Source organism: Onthophagus taurus, chromosome 1 (assembly GCF_036711975.1).
Source record: "Onthophagus taurus isolate NC chromosome 1, IU_Otau_3.0, whole genome shotgun sequence".
NCBI lineage: Eukaryota > Metazoa > Arthropoda > Insecta > Coleoptera > Scarabaeidae > Onthophagus > Onthophagus taurus.
The window spans coordinates 32,371,159-32,392,247 of NC_091966.1; the positions used below are offsets into that span (position 1 = coordinate 32,371,159).

Here is a 21,089-nt window from a genome sequence, read left to right on the forward strand (position 1 = left end):
GATATAATCCAAAAGAAACAAAATAGTATTCACCTCGCCACAAACTAGTGGCTGAAAGAAACTAGTGGCTGAAAGAAACTAGAATGCTGGAATGGTTATCTACGTGGATCATCCTTATGTTCACCTACTTCGAAAACTATGTCAAAAAATCAAACAACCATTATTTCATCAATGCCTGGTTACACAGTTGGAGTTGATTGCTGGGTGGAGTCAATGTTCGTAAATTTGCTTCTTTCATTTTCCACGGTATCCAAAAATTGCAACCGTTACCAGTATACAGCTCTTTTCTTTTTACATGGAGTAGGTTTTTCTTACTTTTTCTTCCTATTTTTAATGTGTTTTTAAAAACACTTACACCGTTTCTTGCATTAACTTCCTGCTACAAACAAAGACGACTACTATAGAAAACAATATTGTTATTACGTATAGTGTGACTCCGTTTTCAACGACACAATATTTCTTATTAATTTGTGTCGGGTTTCTGGCCACAGAGGAATCGTACAGATCACTCACATTTGCTTACCAGATCTTCCCCTCTGCTATAAGTACGATCAGGCCTAAGGCGTTGGTTGTATTTTTACTTCCTATTAACCAGATAAACTGGAAACAGCTTCAATTGCTAAACATTAGAAAATTATGGCACCTTGCAAATCGAAATCTATACTTCCAAAACAAGGGATATTTTTATGTGGTGCTTCTTGTTATGGTCGATGCAAATTGTAAATTTCTTATTGTCGATGTGGGTTCATACAGAAAGGAGGAAGATGCAGGAATTTGCATGAAGTCGAAAATGGGAACGTTGAAGAAAAGTGAAACTATATTTTCGCCTCCAAAAAACCTTCTACATTCTGATATCTTGCTGCCTCACGTAATAGTTGGAGATAAAGCTTTCAACTTAAATGAGTATGTGATGAAGCCATGTTGCAGGACACAAATTTTGCAAGATGTAAACAAAAATAGGTTCAACTACTGCCTCAGCAAAGCTAGAACAACGTCTGAAAATACTTTTGGCATCATAGCGCTATTTTCAGAATTTTTACACTACTATACATTTAAAACCTGAAATCATTGACTTTGTTGTTGTTGTGTACTGTAGCTTAGACAACATATTGAGACTATTTACCCAAGAATCCTTCGAACGCAGAGAGAACCCCAAATTTGGACCATTTCTTAACCCAAAATTTAATCTGAGAGTTCAAGTGAGAACCCGATTAATTGACTACTTCAGTACACGCCGATACACACCATCAGAGTGAAAAATCTTGCTAAATTATGGTTGAATTAAAGTAAAATTAATTTTTACAAGAATATGCATAATATGTTATTTAGTTTACCAAAATGTTCTGATTTTGTTTCTAAATACATACCTTTTAAGTACCACTTTGACAATAAATTTTGCTCTATACATACATAAAAAATAATTATGTTTCAATAAAGAAAAGAAGATGAGTTTTCTTTCTTCAGTGCTTTTCAAACTTCATCCCACTACATCTTTTTTCTTTATAGTGTTTTTAAACTCTAGGTATTTCAAGTCATACAACATCACATGCTTCTTTACAAACTCAATTAAAAGTTTGTCTTCATAGGATCAAAACCTCACTGCTGAAAATTTTGGAGTACTTTTGGAGTAAGGAAATTTATCAAATTTCCTTACTGACTCTCAGAAGCAGTCTACCGCGTTGGCGAAGCACATTCCAAGCTGGTATGATGCGCTCTGTAGGAAAGCACTTCATTTTCAATTAATGGGAAAGAGTCGGCTATCACACTTTGCACTGCGAAGAAACTCTGTGTCTTGGAAAACATACCTTAAGGTGAAAGGTAACTTAACATTGGACAGGCAGATGAGTGTTTAACAGATTTACATATAAAATCGGTTTTGGAGCCAAAGAGGAAAACAATATTTCACGTTTTGCTTCATTTGAAGAATTGGATACTCAACAATATTTTTACATCTCTTACAACAGTACGAAGGTCTGGCACAGGTGAAGGTTTTGAATATATTGCAGGATATAATATGTTTTATACGAAGATAAGAAAACAATGACCCATAACCAGGAATTTTTTTGGACATATTTCCTCTCTAAATACAATATATGTCAATTAATATATCGTTATAAAGACTTTGTTAATCTTATTCAAAAAGAATAATTTCAATATCTTCCACGGAATAACTTTGTCAAAAGAAGAATTAATTTTTGAAAAATTAACCGATCGTCATCGCAATCTGCATATGGTTAATCTCGTTTTCTTATGCTATATCTTTATTGGATTAGGTCTTCAATCTGAGCCGATAACCGGAACTTATGGCATCACCACCACCTATTTTCTTTATTCGATTTACTAATTAAAAGAAAACCCCGTATCACTTAGTTTCCAATTAACATAACTGGAAAAGAATGCTGCTAAAAGGCTTTTACTTATTATACACGATATTGGAAGAAGAAACTTATCTCAAGGAAGCTATTTTGTAAGAAGAGTTATAGGAACAGCGCAGGTAGGATGGTACATGTTTATTTTGTAGACTTTTATTACTGTTACGCCTGCCTTTATCCATAAAAATATCAAACATGATTTATAGATGATTATTTAAATTAAACTCGTTTTTTTTTAACTTTTAAGTGGATTAAATATTTAAATAAAGATTGGTTTTATAAGTGGGATGATCGAGTATAAACATTTGGAAAATGTAAACATATTTGATATTAACAAACGTGTTTTTTTTTCTTTTATTTAAATAAAAGAAAATCTTCAATCAAATTTTTATTTTCGTCTTATTCATAAATTTTTAGATCCAAATAAATTCAAACATATAATAGTTATTTCTGTTTTCTTAGAAGTGTTTAAGCGCAACTCAACTTTTTAGAGAGAAACACAAAAGACCAGATTCCTGCAGACTCGGAGTCAGTCTCGTGCGAGACGCCGTCCGAAGAGCATTTCGCTCCTCCTGCTGCTATACGTCTGCGCGTTTCGTTACGTGTTATAATCTCGTCGCGAACACCGCTCGGAAAGTTCAATAACTTCAACTGCGGCGTGTTATGGTTCAAGATCAGAAGAAGTATTAACAAACACCGTCTTGTTTTAAAAGACTTGAAGTACCAGTGCGCGCCCACGGATATGTCGAGGCTCGTTAGCTTTATGGTGCTTCTGGTGGGCCTCTTAGCCTGCTGCGCTACAGCCCAGAAGAAGAACTACTCCAACTTCCCATGCCCACCGAAGTGCATGTGCTTTCAGAGAACCGTCAGATGCATGCGAAATGATCTTACTGAAATTCCAAAAGCTTCATCACATACAACTTTTTTGTAAGTTTTTTTGATATATCTTTTCTTTATTGATAAATTCTAATAAGATGAAATATAAATTAAACAAGTTTTTTGTAACGTGGGTTAGTTCGAAGTTTCGTTTAATTTGAACACCAGCTGCATAAATCTATAAACAACCTCGTTAGTATGCGGTCTAAACCATTTTCACTTATGGTGTTTTTATTGATGTTGGCGGGGTTGAATCATTTTAAACGACACGGTCGGGATAATAAAAACGATTGAGAACCCTTATAATATTTGTAAATAACTCTTTTTTTAAACCGATCGTAAAGTTAATTTTGTTTCCGAATGAATTTATGGTTTCTTAAATTAACGAAGAAAAAGAAATTATAATTAATCACGTAGAACCAACCTCACTTATTACTTAGTAAATCAGAAGTCCGTCCACGTACGAACGAGATTATTTATGGTTTTCTAATATCTATAGATAATTCCCATGTGGGTGGAGAATGACATTACAGGTTCGGTCCTGTGAGATTTGTCGCCCCAGTGCTCATTCGATTAGAGTCCATTTATTCCGTGGGCGCACACGTTGCGTTGCCAACCGACTTGTTCGCGCCTGCTAACTTCAAAATCGAGTTAGTTACTTATCGGTCGAGCAAATTTGTCATCCGTAATGGTCCCGCAGCCGCGCAATCCGAAGCTATTGTGGCCTTATGCAAATATGGGCTTGGACTGGTAACTCCATGGAGAGGAAAGCCATTATGAAAGGCACTCTATCAGTTAGTTTATGTTTGTTTGTCGAATTGTGTTTAAGAAAACCAAATCGTAACTACCATTATTCGATTATTGAGTTATATTTTTGAATTTAAATAAAAAAGCTTTCTTGATAATAATCTTTTAATTATATTAAGTTAACCACTTCACTCATAATTTTCTATTAATATTGACGAGACGTCGAATGAAGCACTTGATAGTGCTACTGAGAGGCTGCAATTAACACGGTTAATTAACACGAATGATTGACTACGCGGTGTGACCACACTCGGTACTGGTACCTAGTCAGTATTGATTTACAGATTTGATTATGTATGGAAATGTCACCCAACTGGGTTAATACGATTCAATTAAAATTTTCGATTGAAAAATTTTAAGTCAAAAATTGTTATTTCGTTTTTAAGTAGAAACTTTCTTTCGATTGAAGGAAATCGTAAAATGTAATTACATCAATTCCTTTGGAATGAAGTAAAGACATGGGTAGCTTTTGTCGGATTTCTTTTAAAAAGAATCTTCGAAACGGTTTTAGAGAGAAGTTTGAAAAGTACGTTGTAATTGCATTTAAGCAATGCGATTGTGGAGTACCGGAAGAGTATCGTGTTCTTTTTACCCTTTAACTTTTTCGAGGTTGTTTCTTTACGAATGCAGTTTTCTCCTCTACTTTTTGATACGAAGCCGAGTGTTTTGTATATGTAACGATGATCGCATTTATTTTTGGAAAACATACTCGACTAAAGGCCACTGAAAAGTTTATAAGTCTATGATGTGCAAAATTTATTTTTATTCGTTGGCTCGAATTTCAAGTCAAGGACACATGTTGCTAAACTTTGAAACCCGACAGACTTCGTTCTCTTTGAATTGTATAAATATTTACGATGCTGTGGCTCGAATAGACGAGCAATACCCTTCCGGGAAACCGCTCATATTTAAAATTTACATATTTAACACGCTATGAAACTGGTCCCGTTGCGCAATGCAAATAAATAAATGAATATTTTAAAATAATTGCACTATTACCTTGTCAAATTACATATTAGATTACTCAAATTCTCGAAAAAGTAATTTAAACTAAACACAATCGTTTTAATTCTTAATTAACTAATAATGTTAATTAACTTGTTAGTATGAAACTAGTTTGAATAAAAATACGTTGGTAACAGGAGTAGTCTTTTTGTTTCAATGCGACCGGCTTCAATTCTCTGGTGTATTTTTATGCCAGCCTCGTTTCGCTTTGAATTAGTGATACACGTACAAAGTTTGAATTAAAACTCATCCATGTCATATTTAAAAAAGTTACATGTTTTATGTAAATAAGGAACGCAAGCACTACTTTCAGTGTTGAATAAATAATAACAAACTTTATTTATATAACAGTAAATTTCAAACCTTTGAAATAATACAGCACCTTCAAACGTAACATTATATCTTTTTCTGTTGAATAAACCAAGGGTAGTACCTCCGTATGTTACAAAAGCTTCATCCGTACATATACAGAGATCATAAATCATGTATTCCATTCCCTTGATATAACACGGCGGCAAACACCAACCATCCAGAGACCGGAGGTGTAGCTAACGAGACGTAATAATATATTCACACAGGTTCGACATAATTGCATCTGTTAATAAGTAAACGGTTCGGTAACTGAGCTACATTAGCTTGGGGCATCTCGATGTCGGCGTCGTCTGGCACATATACACCGGGTTTGACTTCAACTTAATCTTCGTCGTCGCCAAATCCTCCCCTACAGACGAAACTCGAGTAGACCAATAACGCTTTAGTGGCATGCAGAACACTGACAAACAAGTACCCCTTGCCTTCGTGAAGTATAACTTTGTTCCTAAACTGTGGGTATCTCATTTTACAAAGTATAAAAAAGGATTTAACGACAGATTCCAACGTTAACGTTGAACAAGGTTTTTGAATTTGTCCTGATAAATTATGTGAAAGTACTTTACTTAAAAAGAAAGATAAATGACGGTCTGACAAGAAACATTTTCCGGAAAGTGGGCTGTTTTAAATAAATTGGTCGACTTGATGTGTCATACTAACTGTTATGCGAATGAAAATTTACTCTTATAAATGATAATGATGATATACTTCGTAGTTCTATGAGATTTTTAAAAAGAAAAAATAACTATAATAAGATATTTTAATGATATCTTGACCTAATTTTTATATTAGATCTATAATATTTATATGTTATATTTAAATTTCCAAAACCAAAGTAGGAACCAAAACCATACGATTGCGTTCATAACCTCGATTATTTTCGCCATGTCTTGCTAGCATTGTTCATAATTTTGACGGTGCAAATTTACGATGTAAGATCAATTTATCGCAAGGAGATCCCTTATAAATTACTGGCAACGTTATACGTGAATCATCTCGCTTCTTCTAAATTTTGGCCTGCCTTACCAGTTCCTTCCAAACTTATCTATCCCGCACCTGTCGTCTCCAACCCTTGACCTTTAACCTTCTTAGGTTGTCCTCTACATCGTCCACAAATTGTCTCTTCGACCTCCCAATCGATTTTCTATCCGCAGGTCCACATCGATCAAAGATAATTTTTGTGATACTTTCTTTGTCCATACTGGTTACATGGCCAATCCATCTCAACCTGTGATATAACTCGAAGTTGTACTGTCCACGCTAGACACTGTTGTCACTAACAACTAATCTCCTCGAATCTCCTTAGTGCCTCTTGGTCTTTCTGCACTAAGGTCCATGTTTTCGATCCATAGCTAGTACTGGTCGCATTAAGATCTTGTATAGGACAAATTTGATTTTTCTTACCATAGATGTGAAGTTGGTTTAAGTCCATGGAAACATTTGCTGACGTGGGTTATCTTCTTTTTTATTTTCTCGTTGAACGAAATTTTATTATTCATCAGGGATCCCAAGTGTACCAAACTGCTAACCGTCTCTATCTTGTCATCCCCAAATTCCAAATAATCTTGTATGTTTTCACAGCCAGTTTTTGCTACCGCATACTTGGTCTTTGCAAATTTTATCTTTAAGACCATTTTGTTCGCCTCGTTTTTGAACCTTGTAAAGGCCTCCGTCATCTCGTTTTCTGTTCCCCCTATAATATCTATGTCATCGGTGAATGCCAAGATCTGCGTTGACTTGTTGAATATTGTTCCAATGTTCAGAGTCTTTCGTCTCGTACTATCAGGAGAATGTTAAAAAGGAGACGTGATAGCCCATCTCTTTGTCGTAGACCTTCGAGGCTTTCAAATGTTCTTACTTTACAGGACACTTTTCTGAGAGTTGAACGTATCCATAGCGACCATGATTAGGAGGTATATTATTGAACTACGATATATATGTTTTCGTTTTAATAAATTTTGTTAGAATATGTTTCCTGATCATATACCATTCAATGAAAAACACCATACCACAGAACCGGAACTGTCCCTGTGGTACGGCTACCAAATCCGGCTTGGTCCTGAAAGAGTTAATGAATCGTTTCACTATCTGAGGTAGATTAGTATGAGACAATTTGATAACGTTAAGATCTGCCACATGCATTAAATTGTATGTCTTCTTCTCTTCTTTCCCAGCGTTTAGTTATAAACTCCTTTTATCTTCCACTCCTTTCAGTCTTATGCTGATTGTAGCCAATTCTTCCCAGCTTTTTCCTAATGTCATTAACCTATCAGAAATGATATAAAATACACTATACATGATTAAAGTGTCTTAATAGTAATGAGAAACAATCAGGTATAAAATTTCAATCAAATTTTCGAAAGATTTATATTTTTTAATATTCATCTACCGATTGAAACGTTACTAGTTTATCGGTACCATATAAAATGCGAGGTGGGTAAAGCCACTTTTATTTACCTTTAATCCCAGTGTCAACGGACGTCAATATCACATCGGCGGTTTTAACAATTTTTTGCTAAAAAATGGGTTCATGGAAGAAGCTTTAAATTTGATGCAACTTAAGCATAAATGTTTCAAAATGTATTATTTTTTAAAATCTAATCGGTTTGGAGAAAACGACTACAAACCGATTTAATCGTTGTAACTTCACTTACAACGATTAAAATTCGTTGTAGAAAGGACGAAAAAAATTTTTTTTACAAATTTATCAACGGACTTTTATCTCGTATGACATGACATAATTATAAGTGCTCATTTTAAAACGCAAATAGATGAGAGAGAAATTTGCGAAACATGAGCATATCAGGAATACGCTGGTAGGGAAAGCGAATATTATGAATATGTCGATAGATAATTCAAAGTAAACTTTATTAATTCTCTAAAGAAATTTAGGTTTTATTTATACTAGTGTTCTGTTTGCAAAAAGGATAAAAATTTTGTAGGAACGTGTATTGTGAAAATATTTCATTTTAGCGTAACGTTATATTTCACATTATAGTACCAATTATTTTCCAAATATCCATTTAACTCAAATTTCCAGAACAAATTAGATGTTTAAAAAGCCTTATAATGTCTGGAATACTTTATACAAAAATTTGAGATGACGATTTTTAAAATGTTTTATATATTATTTAACCCTGGAATGCTACTTGGGCTACACCTGTACCCCAAGTATAATGTAGTAGACCCGTTAATAAAAATAAGTGTAGCATTCCAGGGGTAAGTAGAAAATGTCGTTCCACTAACACCGGAAGCTATGATCAATTCACTGGGAGTATTTAATAAAGTTAAATATATAATTTAAGCTTCATTAATTTAATAAATCAAGATAAGACTGTAGTATTGGTCTATTAAATCGTCTTTTGAAATACCATATTATGTTCGTTCTATAATCATAAGTTAATTTGGAATCGATTTAAATTGTAATTAATTAAAATATATCACTGGATGATTTCTTGACATTTTTCTGAAAAATCTGATTATGTTTAAACTATTTTCATTTTGTTTTAATTATTAAATCCGATCTTATATTATCAAAACCACCCCACGCAATACAAAGGCATTGCTATGCATTGCTTTAACACGGCTTGTTTACGCATAAATATTATTCTTAGCGAATACTCTCAAATCAATTTACGCGAAGGATTTTCAATTATAGATGGCTATATCGATAATAGATAATACATATATCGCTATCATGGTTTTAAAAAATAGTAAGAATTGATATGTTAGTAAATTTTAACAAAGACTTAAATTAAAAATAACAAAAGCAGCTCTCCTCGCTGTATATTCATACCTGATGATGGAAATAGTTCCAGAAAAGTGATCAAAAATTCAATAATGTAGTGTTGTAATGTTTAGTAACTAAGAAATTATTTGGGGTTGATTGCTTATGTATTTGTTTAATTATTATTATTACATTTCCAAATAATTATTAAATAATAGTGCAAACCTTGCTATAATTCTTCTGGAATGTATGACATGTATTCTGCCATCAGTATTTAGAAGCTTACCAGCGCTGGGTTGGGCAGGCATATTATCTAATAGAACAATTACTGTAGGTATATAGATTAATAATAGAATATTAATAATATTTTATCAGGAAGGAACTTTAGCCGGTCCTTCTGGTATTGTCGTAATTCTAGTACACAATGCTTATAAAACCAGGCGAAAAGGATTGATGTGAGTAGAAGCTGATTAATAACCAATAATTTCTGTTAATGCATACCATAACTTTCTTCCCCCTTATTACTTCTTTATTTCTACTTGCTTGTGCATAGATAGCTTGCTTTGATCTGTATATAGTATATATCCTATATATCATTTGATCGATATATGTTGGCAACTGTTGAATCGACACGATCAGATTAACTTTTTATTTTTATAAGAAGTAGTCCACACCTATTAAAGCTCCATAACTAACCATTACTACCAGTGCAATAAATATCTTAAAGCAAGTGCTTTGCCTGTCTTGAGATATCATTCGTTGTTTTCGAATACCGTGAAATCAAGATCCGTAAAGCCTATAAATAACTTCAATGTCCACAATATTAATCATTTTATATTTCAATTAAATTAAAGTATGCATTTTATTATTTTTTTTTGTAACATCATTCAAAATTGTGTTCATTTTGAGTCCACACGTAACTCTTTTGAGTTGTGTTTATTCGCGATGACAATTTTCCTGCTTTCTCTTTTTATCCTTGTTTATTAGGTTGAACTACAACCCCATAGGGCTGCTCCACTTTACAGCGAGGTACAGTTGTTATTGCTTCGTTCAGTAACGCTGTAGGCTAATAAAGAAAAGGAATGCTTGTTTTATGCACTTGCACTTATGGAGAGATAAATTCACGAAATATTCACGTCCTTATTACATGAATGAACGAAAAAAATCTAATAGTTATTAATTTAGTCATTAAAGCCACAGCTGCCGCAGTAATTTCATGCTATGATCGTGTTAAAAAAAGCTTTACTGCATATTGTATTTTTCTGCAATATTATAAAGTTCCAAATTGCTTTTATCACGTTTAATTGTACTTGTCAATTCGGACGTTTCCAATTTTCTGGGTCCACTGGGTTATAAAGTTTTAGTATTACATTTCGAGCGGAGATTGTCTATTAACACTTTTGACATCGTTTTTTTGATAATTTTTATCCATTTTATTTCTTTGAACTGTTTCATTTGTTTGTTTATAGAAGGTCACTGTCAGTTATTGTTTTTAATAAAAATTGAATAAAGTTGATCATATTTTTAGGTTTGAAAACTTTCGGCAAAAAAGAAATTCATTGAGGTTTTAACCATTTTCTTTATTTATTAATTTTTCGATCACAATTTTCCGCGAAATTATAAGAAATATAGAAAAGAAAAACATTTACGTGGCGTTCAATTGTATTAGCGCAAAAAATTACGTAAAAACACACTTCGTAGAGGTATTGAAACCCTGTCGAAGTCACTAAGCGTAAGTGGTTTTGTGAGCAGTTGAGTGCCTTTGAGATAAATTACGACCCGTAAAGCAATTTGTTTGTTTTGTATCACGATATTATATCGCAGATCTAGATTGTTCTCATGAATATAAGCGTGCAACAAGTTGCATTTAAGGGTTAGCTCGAAAATCCGTGGGATTCATAAAGAGAAAGCAACAAAAGAAGATGTTTGTGTTAGAAATTATCGAAGCTTCTACTTCAATGTGGAGTTTCAAAAAGCCCTGATTTCATTCTTGTCGGATAATTAAGAAGATTCTTTTGTGTTCGTAGTTTTGACCATAACTTTAATGACTCCTTTACGTAGATTGTTTAAGTATTCCTTAAGGTACCATTTAAAGTTGCTTTGATGATAACTTTGAGTAGTTCAACTTTATTAATAATGTAATTTCTCACTAGGGATAAACTTAAGAAAGTTTATAGTAGTATCAAAATGGTTTAGAAAGATAATAAAACGATTTAAAAATAATTTTCTAGTTCAATTTGAATTGAACAAATTTCAATTACTTAATTCATTTCAAGTTCATTCCAATTCCAATAGTCACGCCTAATGGAATAATTTAAACGATAATAAATTCAACTAGTACTTTACAAAGGACTTTCTGTAGGGTATTACGGTTCGTTTAATTTATTACGCTGTTGTAGAGCGATAATGAAATATTATGTTTGCAGAAGGTATGCATTGTCATCACGTGAAAGGTCATCATTGATTGGAATCGATTAATGAATTATTAAACAGGTGAATAGAAATGTAGAATAGGGAGAATATGTTTATAGAGAGAGGGAGAGAATTAGCACTTCCGCTGTAACAACGACGTTTCCGCTCTAGTTTGCAATTAAATGCGTTGTTAATTGAATTGCATTAACATATATTACCGGCACATTACAAATTGTCTAACGTTCTAACGTGGACGTTAATGAGTTCAAGCCCCCGGAGTTTCCCACATATATGTAAAACACGTCGGTCGGAGGGGAAAACGCATGTGTGTTACGTTACGAAATTCCAAATGGAACAAAAATTTATTATTGTCGACGTGGGTGTGACACGGGACGGTCGTCAATTACCAATTTTTTCAGGTCCTCTCTACGTCTGTTGTAGTTCATAAATTTTCGTTTTCGGATTGTCCTATTTTATTTTTATTTAGTTTTTTCGTTTTCTCTTTGTAGATGAACGTTTAAGTGTTATATTCCTCACCAGCAAAAAATAGTAATAAACCAACCTCAAAATGAAAACAAAGCATCGAAAATCGTTTTGTATTTGCTTTGAAACTGGACAAAACGTGTTGAATCATTCGAAAATAACTCATATATGGAATCGATATCGCTAAAATGTTGTTCAATATCGCGTTGAAAGCTTATTTCCATGCGCTTTGTGTTGTAACATTGAGAACTCAATGGGACATCAACTGTTACATTATCGTGTGCCAATAGTTAATTGACAAGTTTACAAACGGCGGGAGCTGTTCGTGCCGTTATAGGTATTAATCCCAAACATCTTTTTATTTATATACACATATAGAGGAACGTGGGTGTTTAATTACTTGCCAACACCTTCCCTAAAGCTAAACCCTTCGGAGATAGATTCAAACGTCTACATCGATTTAACTTAAATATTTACGTAGGTTTAAATAAATACGTTCGTATAGTTAACGATCGGATCGGTTTAAACAAGACGTCTTTATTCGGCTCATAAATTATTTACGTTTAACGTTTTCAAAGGGAAACGTCGAACGGACACAGTTGAATTTGGTGCAAAATTCGTATTCTTTGCTGGGAAAATATGTACGTCGCGGGGCTTCTATTCATATTCAATATCCGTTCGAAAGATTGATTTCGATTGAATACACAAGAAAATCTATGCAAACATTCGTCCCCGGAGCAACTCCGTACTGTGCAAACATAATAAAGTCCGTAATATATTTAGATTTGTGTATACGGTATCGAACGTTGTGTAGCAAATAAATCGTTCAGATATTGAAAAATGAAGTGTGTAAACTTAAAATTTAAAACCTTTATTTTTGTATACTTTAATCAAAAATAATTTTTCTTACTAAACTGCTTGCTGTGATATTTGAAGTGAGTTTAATGATATTGAATAAAACATCTAACCGTATAACATTTCACTTTAACATCCTATTGAAAACGTTAGTTCGGTTCGCTTGAAACGTTCTCAACGGCGTCTTATGAGGTCTGAGATCGTGACGGGGCATAATTTCGCATGCAAAACTTGACGGCGTAATGCTAAAATGTGTTTTGGTGAGGTCGTACATTAAGTATTCCTGTTCCAGGTAATATTGTTTTGGAACGCAACAAAGGTGTGCACAGTGGTTTATACAAGAAAGCAACGACGAAGTGTGGGGTTGCTTTGTTGGATGTGGTAGAAAATTATAATGAAAATTCTCATTAAAATAAATCTTAGTTTTAATGAAAATGACTTAAAATCCGTACAAATTCCAAAGTCCATTAAGATTAACCTAATATAAACAAGTTTTTTTTATGAAATAGTCGTCTTTATCATTAGCGCTTAGAATTTTTAATTCGCACACCCGTAATGGACCGGATTGTATCCCTTAATTGAAATCCAGCGCGCAGAATTCAATTTTAGGAAGATCGTTGCTCGGTTTGGAGCGTACTAAAGGAGTGAATCGCCACCAGACGGCGACGGCTTCTCCTCCATTCTCATCTTTTCCAGGACGAAAGCTTCTTTTAATGGAAATATCTGGATGGTTTCTCGGCAAACAGCGGTATTCTATGCTTGAATTGGAATCGGTTCTTGTTAAGATGTTGTTAAAACTAAATATTGTATGTCCATTATATGGCAACATATTCGCGTGAATTCATTTCTCGTTATCAATATTAATTTTCTCTATAAATATTGAATGAATTTATTAATATGATAGCATTCCATTGCGTTTATAATACGCAGGGAATGCACAATGTATTTTATATTAACCTAGTAAATATTGCCGCGAAATAATTTCGGATTGAAACTCATACATGTTAAAATTTGCGATAGCTTTAAATCGTGTTATTATATGGGTACACATTATTGCGTAGGTAGTTCATTAGCTCGAATAATCAGACCAATACAATTGGGGTTTATTAAATTAGGTTGAATTGAAATTAACGAATTCGCAGCGCAGAGAATAATGAGAGGGAAGAGAATGAGAACGGTGAAACGTGAATAGTAGTGAAAATTGGTGGGTTTCATCTATTAAATTTGACGAAGGTTTTCTCTTTAGGCACTATATTTTCTCGTTTTAGCGTATCGTTTCCGCTCGCGCATTAGTCGTTTTGTCACGGCTTTACGAAGTGGCACAAGAGCTATGGAAGTCGATCGATAAACCATTAATTGCAATTAGCAAACGTCAACGTGAAACTGGGGATTTTGTGAGGTTGAAGATTTTAATGAAGATGTATTTAGCGAACGTCGGAGGTTCACTCTCTTTTAGACAGCTCGTGATTTTATATTATCAAGTTCTGTCTTAAAAACATTTTAAAAAAACAACAAGATTTATCTTCTCATATTTTTATTTTTTCGTCAAATGTTAACTTTTCTTTTTAGTATTTTTGGTCAACAAAACGATAGCTTCTTATTTAACGATTGCGATATTAGAGGAAATCTTTGCAGTACGTAAAAACGGTTTCTGTTCGTTTGAATGCTACTAGTGATGAATAGAATATTAGGCAGACAATCAAAAATTAAGAAGATATTGATGTAAAGCATGGACCATGTCGGCAGACTATGAAAACAAACTAAGAGTCTTTGAAAGACGGATCTTGCACACGATATGCATAGCATGAACTACGATTTGGATAAGTTCATGTATGGTGCAAACATAGTACGACTCCTAAAAGCACAGAGAATAGCATGGCTAGGGCATCAGGAAATGATGCAGGGAGAGAGAAGAGCACGAGAATTGTAGATTGGATCACATAGGAAGTTTGATGTGACGGAGGAAAATAAGACAGTTGGTCTACGAAACTGGAAGCGTGCTACGTTTGACAGATTGGATAAGCCAATGTTAGCAGAGGACTGTCGTGCTGGAAGAAGAAGTAATGGAGAGAAGTAATACTTCTATTACGATGAGGCTTCTTTTGTAGGCGGTACACTTTTCACTTTTTCAATAAGTTTTTGCAGGAACAAATCCTGTACATTTCTGGTAACCAATTCATTAAATTTGTCATTTTTTGCAGTCAAGTCTATCATATCAAACAGTTAAGCATATCCGTTTTTGAAATCACATATGATGTGCACAAAATAGCTATTTATTTACTGAAGACGCAAATAAATAACAAAGAAATGAGGCCAAAGGCATTGGGAGGAACGTTTATCAAAATCCTCAGGGTGTTTTGTGCTTAAAATAAATACGTGATATTAATTGCAATCTTTGACTTTGCAACAATTTTAACGTTTTTGTTGATGCAATGATAACTCTTTTCGTGTTTTCAAAAAAAAAAAATTCTGTTGTAATCATTTAATGATTTTAGAATACATGGTATCAAAAACTGACAAAGTGAAGTATTTCGATTTCGTTTGGACTTCGACTTTATTTTTACTGAGGAAATAGTTGGAGAATGAATTAAAAATAATCCATTTAATGTTCAATAAAATCTTTGATGGTATTAATCTTTTATTGTTAAATGGATTACAATTTCAATTTCAATTCAATTTTATGGTTTGAGGATCAATAAACCCCTCAATAAAAGGTTACTATTTTATGGGATTGAAGTTAAAATACATTGTAACATACTTGCAATTTTTCTTTCTCTGTTTTCCAATTTGTAAATTTTTTATCGGAAACTTTTAAATTTATGATATTGTTTCTTCTGAATATTTCAAGAGTTGTTTTCCTCTTTTTACAATGTGGATTATCGCTTTCACTTCTACTTAACATCATAAAAGTTTCTATGAAAGTAATAATGGTGCATGCAAAGACTACGTAAGTTTGTAATAATTAGCCCCATGTTGTTTCTGCATTCACTGTGATTTAATGATTGAAATCTTTATCAATTGACTCCTTGCACGACGACTTCTTTAATTTGAAGAATATTTCACGTACTTTTTTGAGTAATATTGATTTGAAACCAAAACCGTTAATGCTATAATTGTTATTAATAGATAAATGTGAAGGAATACTTTTAGTTCTCGTGTTAGAGCAAAAATTTGTGACATTCATGATCTATGTGTAACGACCGATGAGTTATTACTGGATTATTATTATTAATAATTAATGATTATTAATGGATTACAATTTCAATTCAATTTTATGGTTTATGGATCAATAAACTCCTCAATAAAAGGTTACTATTTTATGGGATTGTAGTTAAAATACTTTGTAACATACTTGCAATTTTGTTTCTGTTATTTCTTTGTTTTTCAATTTGTATATTTTTTACCGGAAACTTTAAAATTTTTGATATTGTTTCTTTTGAATATTTCAAGAGTTGTTTTCCTCTTTTTACACTGTGGTTTCTCACTTTCCCTTCTATTTAACATCATAAAAGTTGCTGTGAAAGTAATAATAATGCATACAAAGACGACGTATGTTTGTAATAATACTTCTTCAATGTAAATTAATGCACCAACAGTTTTGCCAAAATCATCAAAAATATATAAGCAGATGTAATTAATATCTTACTATACATACAACTAATACCAACTTGAACTGCTGTAAATGTTTTCAACGGCACCACTATCAATTTCCAAGAGATGCTCAAACTTTAGCAGATTCCATAAATATGACATGTGCCAAAGCAATGTAACAAGTTTAAAACTAAGTTTTACAACATGATATGAACCTGAAATGATCCAGCAAGACGGTATTTAAACGAGAAAGCAAATTTCATGTGGCTGATATGAAAATACTATATCTCTGTCGTCATCATACTTATATTTTTATTGGGTTAATTTATCGTGAGAGGAAAAATGGTCTCATTTCGCCCTATATCAAATTAACGCCTTATCCTGGAATGGGTCCATTGCTGAAATAAAGAGCATCGATTTGAGATCCAATTGGAACTCATTTCCTATCTCCACAATTAACTAAGCAAACAACGATCAGCTCCAGAAAATGTGGTACTTCACTTAACCACCTTTCGCCAATACCAATTTCTTGTCTAAAGTTTGCCTGTAATTTTTAGATTAGGCGATAAATGAACTAATATTTATCTTACAATTTTGAACCATAAAGTCTGACTTCTTAGGTATCTCCCAAGCTGTATTAAATAAGTTTTCTTTTTATTTTTTTTCTGCTTTTAGTTCCTCGTCAAGTTTTATTTGGCAAATATCTCTTGTTCCAAAATTAGGTTGTAACTTTCCTAAACTATTGAACGTTATACGTTTGAGTTTGCGTAACAAGGGTTGTTCGTGCAGGCGCACATATGCACCAGACGATATTTTATTCGACCAGTTGTTGACTGACGAGGACCAGGTCTCATTAATTCGATTTTAGATGGGGCTCGTTCAAGACAACCACTTACGTTGCTATCATATCATTTCTCTCGCTTCGTAGACGCGATAGTATTGAAATACAAACTCGCTGATGAAATGAAATAGCTTTTATAATATTATTTACACATATTTATTTAAAAAACAACATTTTTTGTTTACCATGTTTTTTTTCTATAAAAACATTGCTTCGTGTAATTAAATTTTACATCCATATGTACAGATATAATGTGATTCGGTGATGGAATAAATTTTATTATCCATATTAACTAGAGTTTCATCATATAAAAACGCGAATTCGATTTTATGTAAAATATTAAAAAAAGGACTCATTTTTCCCTCGCAATTTTTATTGGGTAAAAATGGGTTGGTGGGGAGTTTAAAAAATAATAAATTAACGTTTTTATTCCTTCATAAAGAAGTAACTAACATAAAACCCGGTCTGGTCGGTATAATGAAACAGATCCCCAACCAAACATGCACAAGGAAAATTTTCCTGAGATACTTTACGAAGTGCCTTCAGTCTCGGAAAATGGTATCCCTAAGGAATGTTTTATTATACGTTCGTAAACCAGCCATATTTTAGGGTCTATTTATCTTACCTGCAAATATAGAAACTAGAAAAATATTTATTATATTCCGACAAGTTAGTATCATACATAATAATAATACATTAGGCTATTATATTTCAATCCTCACTGTGTACAATTGTGTAATAGAATCCCCATGAGTAATTTTAGAGCAGTTTGATGATTAATACTCACTATTAATTGCTCAAACAAGTCAACAGTTGTTATCAAATTACATTTGTTTAAACAAACTAATTCGAAGTTATATCGACTTTGGAGTTTCAGATAAAATAGAGTTTTTATCGGACACGATCTTTCCAACGAAGTGGTCCAAATCCAATTTTAAAGCGAAGTAGTGTTACTAGTAGAACTGGAGACTTGTACAGTCTTGTTTCAATTCACCCCGGTTCGATTGCGGTCACACCAACTTAACTGGGGTTTACCTTACCAATTTAAAGTACTTTGCCTCTCCAATTCTCCTGCAGTTATCTCAATATCTTTTAGTAAGTCATTTAAATTTGAAAATTTATCAAAAAAGCATCTTTTATTCATACGCATAAATAATAGAAAAATTTTACATAATTCAAATACGTAAATTCTTCTCGTTAACATCAAACATTTTTTCATTAACGTAATTTAACGATTTGAAGAATTTCATTGCAACGGATATTCAATTGCAATCGTGTATCAACGCCCACCGAACAAACCGTTTTCGGAGTGTGGAATGTTTGCAATCGTGTTCCCACAATTCGCACTGACACTTGGGGCCATTATAATCCGATTAAAAATAGTGAACCGGTAAAGTTATTTTAATCTTGTGCGGTTGGCGCCGTCGTTCACGATTCGATACGTTCACAATTACGAATCCAATTCTATACAAATCCCATGTATTTATATCAACAGATTTAAAATTTATTTTGAAAGCGGGATTTATACACAGAAAATCTGACATTCGGTATTGGTTATTTTGAATTAGTTAGCTTTTGGTTGCGAATTTGTTATTTGTATGATTTAATAATTCAAAATATTTTATTTTTGATCCTAGCATTGTGAAAAAGTGAAGCGCTAAACTAAAGTGTGTATGGGTTGTTTAAAATGTTATTTTAAATTACCAAACAATGTTAAATCCACGAATAGAGTTTGGACCTGCTTTTCACAGTTCCTATCGATGTTTGCGGTAGTTATTAAAAAGGGTTATATTTATAATAATCATTTTTTATCTCAAAATAAAACAACACATTACAAAAATCGCAGTCTTTATAAAACTTTCCGAAAAGTTGAGAGTTATCCTCATTCACTTCTACTACTGAGAATTTCTGAAACATACTTTTGATTAAATCTATCACACCTTTAGGCGTATAAACTACTTCTTTTATAAGCTTTTCTTTTTCTATCAAGCCGAAAGACCGATCGTATGCTAAGAAGGTGTATCCTTTTGCCAGAAATTGATTGATGCACTGTTGTCTTAATATTTCTGCTAACACTAACACAGTTTTTGTTTTGGACAAAGCAGTTGTAGATTGCTAACTGCCTTTTATAAAATATATCTCCAGACTATCCGTTTTGATGATTACCGAAACATAGAATCTCAGCTGATCTTTCATTTTTAGTCATTTCTTGCCAAATGGAGAGATTTATCCTGTAATAATTTGGACTTCGGTGTTTGATCTAGTACTTCCAAAAATATGTATTGTAGTTGTAGTTAAAATTTCGTCGTCATAAAGTTTGTACCGCTCTGGTTCATATTTAGCAAGACACAACCTAAGTCTTAATTCAGAAAACTAATAATATCATTTTTGAACATCGTCTAAAAGAAGTCCTAATATGGTTGTCAATCCGAGCAACGATTTCATTTGATATCTTGATAGCTCTGTCTACGTATTTTCCGCGATCATCTTGTTTTGGTATTAAATCTCCATTTTAAATTTTGTCGCAACGCTGTTAACTCACTGTTTTGATATTCTGTGAACAGAGTAGTTGGTTTTAAATAATTAAATGGTGAATGAAATGTGATGATTCTTGCACTACCTTTTGCTATTTTAATCTTACGATGCTTTAATTCTGCATATATTAAACCTGCTAAACATCCATTAATATGAAAAAGTATCTGTACTTATATTTATAATCTGCTCTAGTCAATCTTACAGTTATCTCTTTATTTTTCCAGTTAACAGGTTCTTCGTATTTACCTTCTTACTGTTTATTACATTACGTATCCATTTCTTATTCAATTTTTCCTTATTTCTTTTATATCGCATGTTCTAGTATAGTCGTGCAAACTCCTACGAATGAAGAGTGACATCAGAAGAAATATATCCCCTTTAACAATGTTGGCCCAAATAACAAAATAAATAAACTTTTGCATAAACTAACCTCGCGAACACTCCTACTTCAAGAAATCAGCTCCATCTATGGTTTGTAGCAAGAAACAGACTACTTCGAAGCTGGACGGTTCTTGACTCAAAAGACGGTTGTGGCAACTCCTTTTGTAGTTGTGTTTCTTATACACCATGGAAATGTTCGTTGCTTATTTTAAACGATTCAGAATGGTTTTTGGACCAAACCATTCAATTTCTCTTTAGAATTGTTATGAAATGATAAGTAGCTTTTATAAGAAAACTGCTGTTGGTGTCTCTATAAAAGTATGAAAAGTATGTATTAGTTGAAACATACTTCTGAGTTTAACACTCGTGTCTCAGTTTTTGGGGCATATCGAACATGTCATAATATCTGCTTTAATATTGTATAAAATTTTTAAACTCCGCAGTTTTTGAAAAGATGCATATGGCTAACAAACTTTGACAAAGATTTTGACAATGGAATTTGATATCGCCTGACCACATGATAACATAAAAACGCAATTAATTGCAAAGAACTTAAGTTCAAAATCTGATAACAGGAATTAATGCTTTACCTGATCCATGTCAAATACAAATGCAACGGATTTGAGTGTAGGTCTAGTTCATTTTATGATATTAATAGTCATACATCAACCAACTTTTTAGTTTATCAAATAACAATTTATACAAAATCCATGAAAAGTATGTTGACATAATGTTCCAAACATGTACACAATATTCCAAATATAAGCATGTTGATCGTTTGGATATGTCTGATTTCAATCATCCTTTGTATTATTTCATTTTTGTTGACTATGAA

At 32.9% G+C, this 21,089-nt stretch overlaps 1 protein-coding gene across 1 annotated transcript in view; it reads left to right on the plus strand.

Moving 5' to 3' along the window:
• The first annotated feature begins 2,902 nt into the window (after positions 1–2,902).
• LOC111415882 (Peroxidasin) overlaps positions 2,903–21,089 on the plus strand; it is a 114,201-nt gene continuing 96,014 nt past the window's right edge. The window contains exon 1 of the mRNA XM_023047762.2: positions 2,903–3,299. Within this exon, the coding sequence (XP_022903530.2) occupies positions 3,115–3,299 (185 nt within the window). The 5' untranslated portion in view covers positions 2,903–3,114. The remainder of the gene's footprint in view (positions 3,300–21,089) is intronic.